Genomic DNA, 13,596 nt, shown 5'->3' with positions numbered 1-13,596 from the left:
TGAGCTCAAGATACCCTGCCCTCCTCTCGCATTGACACTGATGCCAGCAAGTGCTTCAGCAATGGAGTGCAGTTCCTGCAACAGTGCAGGCCCGATGTCCTGGACCAAGGTCTCCATGCCGGCCGCTACCCTGCCGGTGTTGACCTCGTTGTGTTGGCATGGCGGCACAATCACCTCGATCTGAAGGCAAACGGACTCCTCCATTGTGCCTCGCAACCTGAGGAGTGCAGTGGACATCCCTTCTTGATGTTCCTGAGCTTGTCTTTGCAGCTCTGGCAAATGAGGCATGGTTGAGTCCAGAGGCTTCTCATCTGACTCGGACTTAGAAGATTCCTGGTTTCCTGCAAACCTCCGAGTGCCTCTGCCTCCTGTGGATCAGAGAGTGTTATGTGCTCACCAGATGGTGACCCCAAGGCTACTCTAGAACAAGATCCCACCAAGATGTGTGTCTCTGTGGTGGTGGCTGTGGGTGAACGGTGTGATGGGTCTTCAGTGTTGGTGTCTGTGGATTCCTCTTCTGTGGTGTCCTTGGGCTGGAGTTAAGGACCTGGATGGTGGAACCCTTTGGCTGTTTCCCAGATGTGTCTGTGAAAGAAAGGAGAGATAATTAGTGCATGGCAATGGCCTGTGAAACAGGACATCACTTACAGCATTGTTGTCTGATGGATGTTGCACCGCTGGATCCTTACTTGGTTGAATGCCGCCGACCTCACCATCAGCACATGAGTGTTCCACATCCTCGACGGCCAGCTGGATGGCTCTGTTTTCAAAGTATGTGAGGACCTTGAGGTCAGGCATTCCTCCACCAGTCTGCGACCTCTCCCTTTTGTTGTGTGCCAGCTTGTCCTGCATTAAGACAGATGGAGAGAGTGTAAGCAGGATGTCTGCCCGGCCAGATGATAAGAATGTCTGGCATGTGTGGCTGGTGAGTGGTGCCATGGATGGGATGAGGACACAATCTGCAGGGCAGATGAAAGTGTGTGAGATGTCCCTTGAACTGGCAGTGAGTGAGATCCTTGTGGATGTGTGATGGGTTTGTCAATGTGTGAATTGAGAGTGATGAGAAGAGTGACTTACCCTGGCGGAACAGACGAGATCATTCATTCTCTATTGGCACTGGGTGGTTTCTTGTTTTGGAGTGCGTTGGCGCTAACCATCGCTGCCACTGCCTCCCATGCTGGCTTGGTGACCTTGCTTGCTGGTCTTCGCCCAGAGCGAGGTAGAGGACACCATGGCAGGCCTCCATTGCATCTAGTATGTGCTCTAGGGAGGTGATGCTAAATTTGGGGGCAGCATGTTTCCTAGCTTTGGCAGCTATCAGTTTTCTATTCCTTGAAGAATGCTAGCTCTTCACAGGGGTGGACTTTAAATATAGCGCCCAGATTACTGAAGCTCTGAGGTGATGGCAGGGCGGGCAAATTCGAGGCCGCCCCACTAGTGATCCAACATAAAACCCATGCCTCTGATTTTTTTTAACAATGTTCCACATGATATGGGGTGAAATTCAGCCATTGCCGTTGGCGGGTCAAATGCCGATTTTCCCTGCCTGATATCGGGCTTTGCTGATTTCAGGAAAAATCCCTGCCTATGCTTCTGTAATGTTCTGGAACTGTCAGCTGAGGCCAGCCCTTACCATCACGCAGACAGTGTCATGAAACTAACATTTTTTTCATAATATTTTTCTGGTTTATTGTGAAGTAGGTTTATGGAGGTAAGTATAATTGGGTCTGTGTGTGGTTTAATTACATTTGTAGTCAAGTAGACTACAAGCTTTAAATACTCAAAAGAAGCTGGGTGCTTGACATGCTAATTAGTAAACATGGATGCTGGCTTAGTATGTAAGGTGTGAAGAGAATTTGCATTTTTAGATAAATAAAGGGAGATTTGGACTGCAGAGGCACCTTAGTCTATTTACAACTAGCCAGAAAAGCAAGGCTAAGGGATGTGTTTATTTTTCCCCAAAGGTTACTGGCAATATTGGCACATGGAAGTTTTTATGTTTTGAGGAAGGTACAGTTTCAAAAACATTTGGAACAATTGAATTTACATATTAAAAAGAGAGAAACATACATAAAGGAGAATGAAAGGCTAGGTGAAAAGAGAAGGCCATGTATGATCTAACAGTATGTGAAATAGCCTTAATGAAGCCCCCGACATTTGTGCGTAAGTCTGCTGTCTAATTAAACAGAAGTTAGAGAAAAGCCATTTGGAATTCCACTGTCCAGGGTATTGTGTTAACTTGTTAAGTTTGTTTTAAGTCTAAAATTTATTCCTGACCGTTGTCTTAAAGGGGGTGTAACTGGGAGTCAGGTTAATTAGGAATTTTAGGAGTTATTATAGTAGTAATTGTAGTTTTATGTATGTTCTTGACATCTTTTATTCTGTTAATAAATATTTTAATTTGATTTAAAAAAAATCTCTAACGGTCTTGGTGGACTTGTTACTTCCGAATTCAATACACACATCTCATAATAAATACAAATTGCAAAACCGTTGTGATAGCGCAACCAAGTTTCCCTCATGGATTTGGTCTGCCTGGCACACATCATCTGCCATGTAATAACAGACAGGAAGAAGTGGAAGGGTAACAGGCAGAGGAGGAAGTATAGAAACAGCAACCCCAACTAGTCCCTTGCTTAGTGCATACTTGTGCTTGTTGATCACTCTGTGAATATCCCTCTAGCCTACTCTCTATCCTATGTGTGTAGCCAAACTTTGAGCTATGCTTGCTAAGGTAAGCTGCATTTTGCTGGGTGCTGCCTTCCTTTTCTTGTGATGTGTTATGGCACTCTACATTTGCTATACCTGAAGTGGAAGAGATGGGCAAGTGTTAGCATTTAGCAGAGAAAGATGAATGGTTGTACAAAACACCTACAGTTTGTCATACAGAGTGTGCAGGGTGAGATAGAAGTAATAAAGGAAAATGAGGCCAAGATGTGAGGAAACCCTGAGGGACATTTTCTCCAATCTGTTCAGTTGCAATGGCCATGCCTCATCTCCTGCCCAAAATGTCCAGCACCTATTACTCCAGTAAAGACAGGATATACATGTGGCCTTGGTCTACTCTGGCAGCCATCTACTGATGTATATTGTTGCCAAATTATCATGCAGGAAAGAAAGGAGAATGTTAGTGGTAGCCTTTTATGATGTTTTGAGAATTTGCATGTCAAGGTCAAATTATGTGATTGTTGTGTAAAAGTTAACACACTTTTGAGTTGTGGGGAAGTGAGATAATGAGAGCAGGAGCAAAAGGAGGCGGAATAAAGTGTGGTGAAGTGATTGTAGGAGAGTAAATGGAAGTAGGTGAGGTAAAGGCTGTGAGTCATGAGAAATGTGGTCTAAGTGCGAGAAGAGAATAATTCAGCTGATGTTTAAGGGTCTTACCTTCACAGCCCTATTGTGGTTACATAGGGAACTAAGAACAGGTGAAGGCTATTAAACCCTGGAAACCTGCTCCACCATTCACATGGAACTTGGCTGATCTGTAACTTAACTCACCTCTCTTGATTCCATGAGCCTTACTTAACAAAAATTTATCAATCTCAGTTTTGAAATTTTCAATTAACCTAGCCTTAACAGCTTCCTGTGGGAGAAATTAGAAGTTTATTAAACTTCAATGTTGTTTATTAAACAACATTGTAGCCACGTCCTTGGAGCATGCTCCTGGCATTAATTTCTTCCATAGTTCTCCACTAAACATAGTTCTCCACCCCCACCCCCGAGGTGCATTAATATTGCATGGTCCTGTCAATCACATGAACAGGTACTTGCAGTGTGCACAGCACTTACTTTTTGTCTGTATTCAGGCAGGGTCATATTTCAAAGTATATAACTGTAAATAATAACAGAACTGTTCCAATGGACTGATTGGTTTGCTCCTGTTCCTATGTATGATTCACAGGTTTCACTATGTTACGATCCCAGTAGGGAGTAAAGAAATTCGAACTTCCAGTGAATAACTGAAAGGATGACACGGCATGATTTCACATTTTAAGACTTTTACTGTCACAAACAAACTAAAAGTAACTTTGACCAAACATTGTTTCAGTAAACAACTTACACTTTGAATTACAAAACAGAACTTTCCCGTTTTACTTTTAACACAACTGAAAATCCTGCCTCGCGATTGTACTTTACACTGCCCCTTAAGTAGAAATTCAATTCTCTGGGAACCAGTCCAAAATGATTCTTGGCTCACAAGGATTTACTTCCATTCTTTTGCTTTCCCAGTCTGGTAACCTTTAACCTCTGAACTGTCTTTCACAGTGAGGGTTTTTCTTAGAGATTCTCCCTCTAGCTCAAGCTAGGTGAATCTTCTAGTCTCGTTCTAAATCACCACGAATTTGGTCTTTTCTGTCTGAGCATGAGCTCCCACTGCATGATGAACGATGGAGACTGGCTGCCTCTAGCTGCTCTCTCCCTCTCTCTCTCTCACTCACTCACCCATTCACTCATTCTCTCTCTCTTTCCCACACACACACACACACTCTCTCGCTCTCTCTCGCTCTCATACTCTCTCTCAAACTCTCACACTCAGATCCTGGCAGGCTGACTTGTCTGTGAGTTTGGAAAGCCGATAACCCAGTCCTATAAATGAACCCTATGGACCCTTCCCATCTCAAAGCCCATCTCCATGGCAACATGAATCATATAGATCTTGTATCCAGATAGAAATGCTAATTAGCTATCATTTAGACTCCAACATCATTCCAAATTAAGACTAAATAGACAGATAAAGTATAACCATTTACAAAACCTGACATTCTTAACACCTTCCCTGGACTTTGGAGACCAATTGTCTATCCACTGTCAGCGCAAATACTTCTGCCATTATCTACATGTGTGAACACCTTGCACCTTCTTCCCAATAAAGCAACCTGGGACCCTCTTTAATCTTTAACAGTCAAACCACCCAGATTTACAGTCAGCAGAATTCAGAATAGGTCACTTAACCCCCCTCCCCCCCCCCCCCCCCCCCGCCATTATTCCTCCATTTTATCCTAAATTAAAAACACAGTCCCAAAACATAACTGTCTTATAAAACCTTGTAATTTTAACACTAGTTTTAAATTTGATAAAACGTGGTGAACAGTGTAATGCCTCACTTACTTTGATCTACAGTTGGGCCTGAGGATTTTTGAGCCTCATCTATATACACGTGTACAGAACAACTCCAGTAAAATTATATAAATCCAGTCCCATCTGTATATATTCTGAATAATGACACTGCTTAGAGTGTTTATTAAGGATGGAGTACAGGGCACATTGATAAAACTTTTGATCTCTGCAGTCTGTTCAGGATACTTTCCATCCCTTACTGCCTTACAACACATCCTGTGAGTGATTCTGTAAACACTTATTCTTCTGATTGACTCTGACTCTGAAGCTTTGTGCTGTTATGCCACAAGCTCCTCTTCACCTATGATTTACTATATAGACTATTAGATTATGTTTGCTGAAAGCTGAGGTGATACACAAAAGGAAGGAATGTGGCCCAAAGTCAAATTTAATGGACCCTTTACTTCAATTATACTCAGTAAAGAATGAAGCAAACATTACGGTGTTATGCACTACTAATACGAGATATTCTCATGCCATACCTCACAGTAGCTCATTCACTAAACAATAAAGCAAAACAAATAGAATTCCATAGAGAAACCTTTTACCCTGAGGTAATTTTGATATTACATTTCCTTTAAATAGCCTAAAATAAAAGAGTCCTTTGGGCTAATGCTTATCTTTGACTCTAGTTTCTCCTTTTAAGACTGAACAGCATCTAATAGGAATAAAAATCAAACAACAACTTGCATTTATTTGCATAGCATCTTTAACATTGTTAAACATCCCTAAGGTTTTCCATGGGAGTGTTATGAAAAAAATGTCACCAATCCACTTGAGAAGATATTAGGATAGGTGAGAGGCAGGTTTTAAGGAGCATCTTAAGAGAGGTAGAGGAGTGGAGAGGTTTAGGGAAGAAATTCCAGAGTTTATGGTCCAGGCAGCTGAAAGGATTATTGCCAATGGTGGAGCAATTAAAATTAGGGACGTACAAGAGGGCAGAATATGAGGAGCAGAGAGACATTGGTGAGTTGTAGGACTGGATTACAGAGATAGGGAAGGACGAGACCATGAAGGATTTGAAAACAAGTCGTGAATTTTAAAGCTGAGATGTTGCCAGACTGGAGCAAGTGTAGGCCAGTAAGCACAGGGTGATAGGTGAACAGGACTTGGTGAGTGTTAGGATAGAGGCAATAGAGTTTTGGTTGAGCTCAAGTTTACAGGGGTTGGAAGGTGCAAGGCTGGCCAGAAGAGCATTGGAATAGTCAAGTCTAGACATTATTACGGTTGTGTCATATGCCCGTAAAACCCATTAAGAAGATCGACACTACTTTTAAAAGGAGGCATGGAATTTATCTTGATAAAATGGACTCCAGGGGGTCAAGTGACTTGTTTTGTGGTTTCTATACAGAAAATGATTAACTCGTGTCTTAACATGTCTCTAGAAACAGAGAAATGCATTGGAGGAACTTAAGGGATTAAAATGCAACAGATCCCGGGGCATGATGGCTACACCCTAGGGTTCTAAAAGGGATATCTGCAGAGACAGTGGGATGTACTGGCTGTGATTTTCCAGAATTCATTGGATTCCGGAATGGTCCCATCAGATTGGGAGTTGGCAAATGTTACTCCGCTTTTCAGGAAAGGAGGGAGAGAGAAAGCAAGGTACTACAGGCCAATTAGCCTAACATCAGTTGTTGGGAAAATGCTGAAATATATTATTAAGGATGTCTTAACAATGCACTTGGAAAAACATAGTATGATTAGAACAAGTCAACATGGTCTTACTAAAGGGAAATCCTGTTTAACAAATTTATTTGATTTTTTTTGAGGATGTAACTAGTAAGGTAGATAAAGGGGAACCAGCAGATGTAGTATACTTGGATATCCAAAAGGCATTCGATATGACTCCACACACAGTAATAGGTAAGATTAGAGTTGGAGTTGGAGGTAATATATTAGCATGGATAGAGGATTGGTTAACAGATAGGAAGCAGAGAGTGGGCATAAAAGGGACATTTTCAAGCTGGCAGGTAGTGAATAGTGAAGTGCCACAAGGGTCAGTGCTGGGGCCTCAGCTATTTACAATCTATATTAATGACTTAGGTGAAGAGACAGGGAGTTAATGTCTCTAAGTTTGCTGATGATACAAAGCTAGGTGGAAAGGTAAGCTGTGGGAAGGACACAGAAAGACTGCAAAGAGATATCGACAGTTTAAGCCAGTGGACAACAAGATGGAAGATGGATTATAATGTTGGGAAGTGTGAAGTTGTTCACTTTGATGGAAAGAATGGAAAAGCTGAATATATTATAAAAGGTGAAAAGCTTGTAAGCGTTGATGTTCAAAGAGACTTGGGTGTGCATGTACAAGGAATGCAAAAAGTTAGCATATAGGTACAGCAAGCAATTAGGAAGGCAAATGGCATGTTGGCCTTTATTGCAAGCAGATCGGATTACAGGAATAAAGAATTCTTGCTCCAATTTTACAGGGCTTTGGTGAGACCACATCTGGAATACTGTGTGCAGTTTTGGTCTCCACTTTTAAGAAAGGATATACTTGCATTGGATCCGATACAGTGAAGGTTCACGAAATTGGTCCCTGGGATGAAGAGGCTGTCCTATCACGAGAGGCTGAACAAATTGAGTCTATTTTCTCTGGAGGTTGGAAGAATGAGAGGCAATCTCATTTAAATGTACAAAATTCTGAAGGGGCTTAATAGGATAGATGCTGAGAGATTGTTTCCACTGGTTGGGGAATCTAAAACATGGGGGCACAGTCTCAGGCTAAGGGACTGATTATTTAGGACTGAGATGAGTAGAAATTACTCAAATTACTCAAAAGGTTGTGAACCTTTGGAATTCTCTGCCCCAGAGGGGTTGTGGATGCTCCATCATTGAATACATATAAGGCTAAGATAGACAAATGTTTGGTCCATCAGGGAATCAAGGGATATGGGAAACTGGGAGGAAAGTGGAGTTGAAACCGAAGTTCAGCCATAATCGTATTGAATGGCAGAGCAGGCTCAACAGGCCATATACTCCTATTTTCTGTGCCCTTCAAGGTCCTTAAAATGTAAATGTCCTTTCTGGAGGACCTTGCCCTGAAGAGACATCAAGTTGCAAGATCACTTGTGATATTTGCAGTTACTATTGTGTAGATATTTACAGAAACTTAAATGCAATGGTTGCCCCAGATTTGGTGCCTGCAAACTTGAAATCTAACAAAGAATGGTGTGAAGGAACCACTTTATCACAAACAGGTGCGAATTGAATCAAACATCCTCCATTTTGTGGAAAATTGCTTAGCCATCAACTGATTGTGTGGGCAATGGAAAACATCAATACTGTTATCACGTGACAGAAGCTGGTTGGGGATAACAAATATATTATTTATTCTAAGAACAGCCAAAAAGAGCCAGCCTGGGATACAAAGACCAGGGGGAATCCGTCTCACCCAGCACAAGAGAAGACTCTTCTCTGACCATAGGCAGAGAAGTGGGGCTAATTCATTCTACCTGCAAGATTATACTTCTTCATTACAGAGGTTCAACAACAACTTTGACTAAAAAGCCAGAAACCTGTTATTTCTTGGAATACCATTGTGAATTCATCACCAGAGACCTTTATTTTCTTCCAGTGAAAGAGAATTTCTAGGCCTGCAACCTTTCTGATGACCTTCTTGGAGAAATAGAATAATATTGACTCTTGGGACTTTAAAGAAATTTAAGTGCATGCTATATCTTTAGAAATCATCTTTTCTTCTGTGTGTGTGTGTGTGTGTGTGTGTGTGTGTATGTGTGTGTGTGTGTTTGTGTGTGTAAAAATAAACATTTATCCTTTCTCTTGATTTAAGCATACCAGAAAGTCTGTTTTGTGTCTGTTCTTTAGAGTCACGGTTCTAAAGGGGTTAAAACACTCCTTCTCAAAAATACATCTTGTTGCAGTCAGTCGAGCGGTGGGAACAAGGGAAACATTATCCCACATCTCTCCCCTGTCTGTAACAACATAAATGCTCGCTAACTGAAGTAAAGTAAAGAAAGAATTAACTCACATTTATATAGCACCTTTCCCAAAGCACATTGCGGCCAACGAAATACTTTTGATTTGTAGTCACTTTTGTAATGTGGGAAACACAGCAGCCAAATTGTGCACAGCAAGGCCCCACAAACAGCAATGTGTTAATAACTGGATAATGGCCCAGAACTTCCAATCTCTGGAGCTCATATCCGTGAGGTACCCCAGAAGATCCGCTGGGGAATCCTCTGGAAGTCCCCAAGCGAGGCCTGCATGACAATTGTCCAGGAAGTTTCACTTCTGGTGGGCAATTACCCTGCACTGGGAAACACCCGATACTCCGATATAAGTCGGAAACTTCAAATTGTTCTGACACTCTTAGCAGAATAGTTACCCAGGAAAAATGAGAAGGATGAAAATCACTTCTAATTCCTGGTAACTATAGCACTGACTGCGCCGTCCCGTCCTCCCCGACTACCTCCCGACATCCCAACTATCCCCCGACCCCCAGCTATCCCCCCACCTCCAACTACCTCCTCTATCCTTGACTATCCCCCCACCCCCTCGACTACCTCCTCTATCCTCGACTATCCCCCCGACTACCCCGCAACTGCCCCCCCCGACTATCCCCCGACCCCCAGCTATCCCCCTACCTCCTCTATCCTCGACTAAACCCCTTCCCCCTGACTACCTCCTCTATCCTCGACTAAACCCCTACCCCCTGACTACCTCCTCTATCCTCGACTACCCCCCCACCCCTTGACTACCCCGCAACTGCCCCCCCGACTACCCCGCAACTGCCCCCACCGACTATCCCCCGACCCCCAGCTATCCTCCCACCCCCCGACTACTTCCTCTGTCCTCGATTATCCCCCCACCCTCGACTACCTCCTCTATCCTCGACTAAACACCCCACCCCCCCGACTACCTCCTCTATCCTCGACTATCCCCCCACCCCCCCGACTACCTCCTCTATCCTCGACTATCCCCCCACCACCCCGACTACCTCCTCTATCCTCGACTATCCCCCCACCCCCGACTACCTCCTCTATCCTCGACTATCCCCCCACCCCTCCGACTACCTCCTCTATCCTCGACTATCCCCCCACCCCTCCGACTACCTCTTCTATCCTCGACTAAACCCCCACCCCCCCGACTACCTCCTCTATCCTCGACTAAACCCCCCACCCCCCCGACTACCTCCTCTATCCTCGACTAAACCCCCCACCCCTCCGACTACCTCCTCTATCCTCGACTAAACCCCCCACCCCCCCGACTACCTCCTCCATCCTCGACTAAACCCCCACCCCCCCGACTACCTCCTCTAACCTCGACTAAACCCCCACCCCCCCGACTACCTCCTCTATCCTCGACTAAACCCCCACCCCCCCAACTACCTCCTCTATCCTCGACTACCCCCCCACTCCCCGACTACCCCGCAACTGCCCCCCCCGACTATCCCCCCACCTCCAGCTATCCCCCATCCCCGACTACCTCCTCTATCCTTGACTACCCCACCACCCCCTGACTATCCCCCACCCCCCGACTGACCACCTGACCCCCGCTCATCCTACCGTGACCCAAACTACACCCCATCTTACCCCTCCGCCAACATATTCCCCTCACACCCTCCATTCTACCCCCTCCCCACCCATTCTGCTCCCCTCCCCATCCTACCCACTTACACACTTACCTCCCCCCTGGCTTCTCAAAGTGGCCGGGGCCTTTAAACTTAGCTGCTTTATGGCAGCTGGTATCTTAAAAAAATGATGTGGCTTCACATCCCCCAATGCTGCTGCCCTGCACTGAAGGCCTTGGGAACCTGCTGCACTGCACATTTCCCATCAGGCCCAAGTTGGAAGGTCGAGTGAGAAATGTACAGATCCTGACTAAGGTAAGTGAAAAGGAGCAGAGCAGCAATCTAACTGTGATTGCCACTCCTCAGAAGTTCTGGCCCAATATGTTTTAATGATGTTGGCATATGAGGGCTTAACATTGGACAGGACACTGATACTGAAATTGCAAGAATCTTCATTCAGAAACAGATGTGAGTAACTAATTCTTTGTAATACAGTATAGTTGGGGAACATGTTAAAGTGAGGGGTTTGGTCCGGTGCTATCGCTATCGATGTAGAAATCATTTGCATCATGTAACGAAAACAGAAAATACACAGGAGGTCAATCAGCATCTGTGTGTTTGCACTACTTTGATTTTTATTATACGTTATATGTTATGATAGAGCACGTGATTTGTAAGCTAGAGTTCCTGTTAGGAGCACTGCTGTGTGTACTGTGTACTTATCACTGTAAAGTTTAATTATCCTGAAAGTTGAGACTTCTCACTTCCTCCTTAGCTCCAAGATAACCAAACGGGATGGTAGTCCAGATACACAAACCAAAACCAGTGCGCCATGGGAAGGAAATGGTCCCCAAAGGTAGGAAGACATTGATTAACTTTACTAATCAGAATGCTTTTCCCTAACAGTAATGCTTCATCATCCTCATCCAGCAATCACTGAAATTACTAGTCATTCTCTTAACTAGTCACCAATTCACCTGAATGATGTTGGAAGCTTTACTTCTGGAAAATTTGATCTTTTAGCTGCATTTTCAAATATTTTGTGGCTGTGATTTTTTTTTTTTGCCTGCCTTTGGCACAGCAGCAGTTTCTGGTTTAAAGTCTGCTACCAGGATAAATGACTTCTCCAGAGAGAATAAATTACAATTCTCCAACACATATTTTGAATTGCTGCTTGCTATTTTGCAGTCCCTTTACAAGCAGGTGATGTTCTTTGAAGTAAATAGATGTCAGGGAGAAGTTTATCCAAAAAGCAAGTGTGTTTGAGTCAGGCTGTGGGGTCGGGGCAGTTGGGAAAGGGTTTAAAGTCTTTAATGACCCCAGCCTAGCCACCTGCAACTTTAATGGAGATGGGAAGATGGGCAGGAGACCAACCTGTTCAAAGGAGGCAGGTTGGTACTTTAAATATGATAATGAGGTTGCAAGCCTCATTGTCATTCAGCTTTTTGAATTTAACTGTTGTCAGTCAGGTTTCTTGAGCCTCGGGGAACCCAGACACCAGATCCAGCTGAGGATTTAGCAGATCCTTGAGGAGAGTGCCTTTACATCTACCTGCTGAATCCAGTGTACTTGCCTGAGGAACCTCTGCAATTATGCACCATGTCCCCTACAAACTTCCCCACGAGGCCTTTTACTCCCCTTTGCTGAGGCCTCCGATTTCACCCTGAGGCTCCCAAATCTTCCCCACAGAGGCCTCTGACCACCCCCACCCCATTTATCTTCCCCGCCAAGGTTTCCAATTCCAACACTCCCCAAAGGCCTCTTCCTCCTCCTGAAGCCTCTGACTTCGTCTCCCATCTCAGATGCTCCCAACGTCTCCCACAGCCCCCCTGCTAGTCCCTGAAGTACCCCCACCCCCTCAACCCCAGTGGCTCTGATCCCCCCACCTGTGATCAGCCCATACCTCCAGCGCAGATTTACTTGGCCCAGTGGCCACACAGACTGGCTCCCCATCCAACTGGAAACCATTGTGTCAAGCAGCTTTGACTCCACGACACGTGGAGAGCATTCCGACTTCTGGTTTCCCCACAACTTTCTGACCTACACGCTCCTGGTGGGACAGATAAGTTAACATCTAGGCCATAATGTCTCCTTTCTCCGTCTCTCTCACAAAACAAAATGCCACAAGATTTTTAGCTCTCAATCTGTTCCCAATCCTTTGTGCCTGGAAAAAGATCACGCACGTGAATTGCCAGAGTTACTAAAATAAGAAATACATCTTTTAATATTAAGCCTTATCATCTAGTCATGTACTGAATTGTCTTTTTTCAGTGGATTGTATATTTCTCCAAGTGAACGCAACAAATCACCAAAATTCCCTCATCCTAAACGACGGACTCCTTCTGGTGGAAGTGATAATGAGTTGGGTCAGCCTGGGAGACGATGGTAGGAATTGATATTTTTTTAAGTGTTTGATTCTGTTGTTGTTTTGAACAATGCCTGGCGTCTCCAAGACCTGGTGCCCACACCACCCCCATCATACTCCCCACCCCAACATCCTCCCATCCCCTGCTTGGATACATCCAAAATGCATGTTGCCTGAAGTCATCTTACCCCTTTTCTATTTCTGGGTCAAGTCAACATAAGCTGCCTCTCCCCAACAAATACCTGACATGTAACAAGACGGGGGTTGGGGCTGGTGGTGACCAAGAAGGCTGGGGGAGGCGGATGCGGGGAGAAGTTGTTCAGAGGGAGCGGTCAGTGCTGCCAATGCTGGAATCTTGGGAAAACCGAGGGTACTGGTGATAGGAGAGCACTGTGACTGTGTGAGGGGGCAATGGGATGCAGTAGGGTGGGAGGGTGAGGGCCCTGGTGTGGCGGGAGTAGTTCTCATTGTGGAGGGCTGTTCATGGGGATAAGAATTTTCATACGGATCTGGGGAGTGGGCAAGGTCAGGGTGGGCATGGACACTGTGACAGGCTTGGGCTTAGCAGGGAGGGAAGATA

The 13,596-nt window shown here is 44.7% G+C and overlaps 1 protein-coding gene across 2 annotated transcripts in view; it reads left to right on the top strand.

The window, feature by feature from the left end:
- Positions 1-13,596, top strand: part of epb41l4a (erythrocyte membrane protein band 4.1 like 4A) — a 349,865-nt gene that overhangs the window by 277,507 nt on the left and 58,762 nt on the right. For both annotated transcript variants that reach the window (XM_078566243.1, XM_078566249.1), the window contains exons 15-16: positions 11,427-11,507; positions 12,923-13,036. In XM_078566243.1, coding sequence (XP_078422369.1) covers positions 11,427-11,507; positions 12,923-13,036 — 195 coding nt within the window. The remainder of the gene's footprint in view (positions 1-11,426; positions 11,508-12,922; positions 13,037-13,596) is intronic.

Source organism: Cetorhinus maximus, chromosome 2 (genome assembly GCF_964194155.1).
Source record: "Cetorhinus maximus chromosome 2, sCetMax3.hap1.1, whole genome shotgun sequence".
NCBI classification, from domain to species: Eukaryota; Metazoa; Chordata; class Chondrichthyes; order Lamniformes; family Cetorhinidae; genus Cetorhinus; species Cetorhinus maximus.
This window is presented reverse-complemented; position numbering and strand designations above follow the sequence as displayed.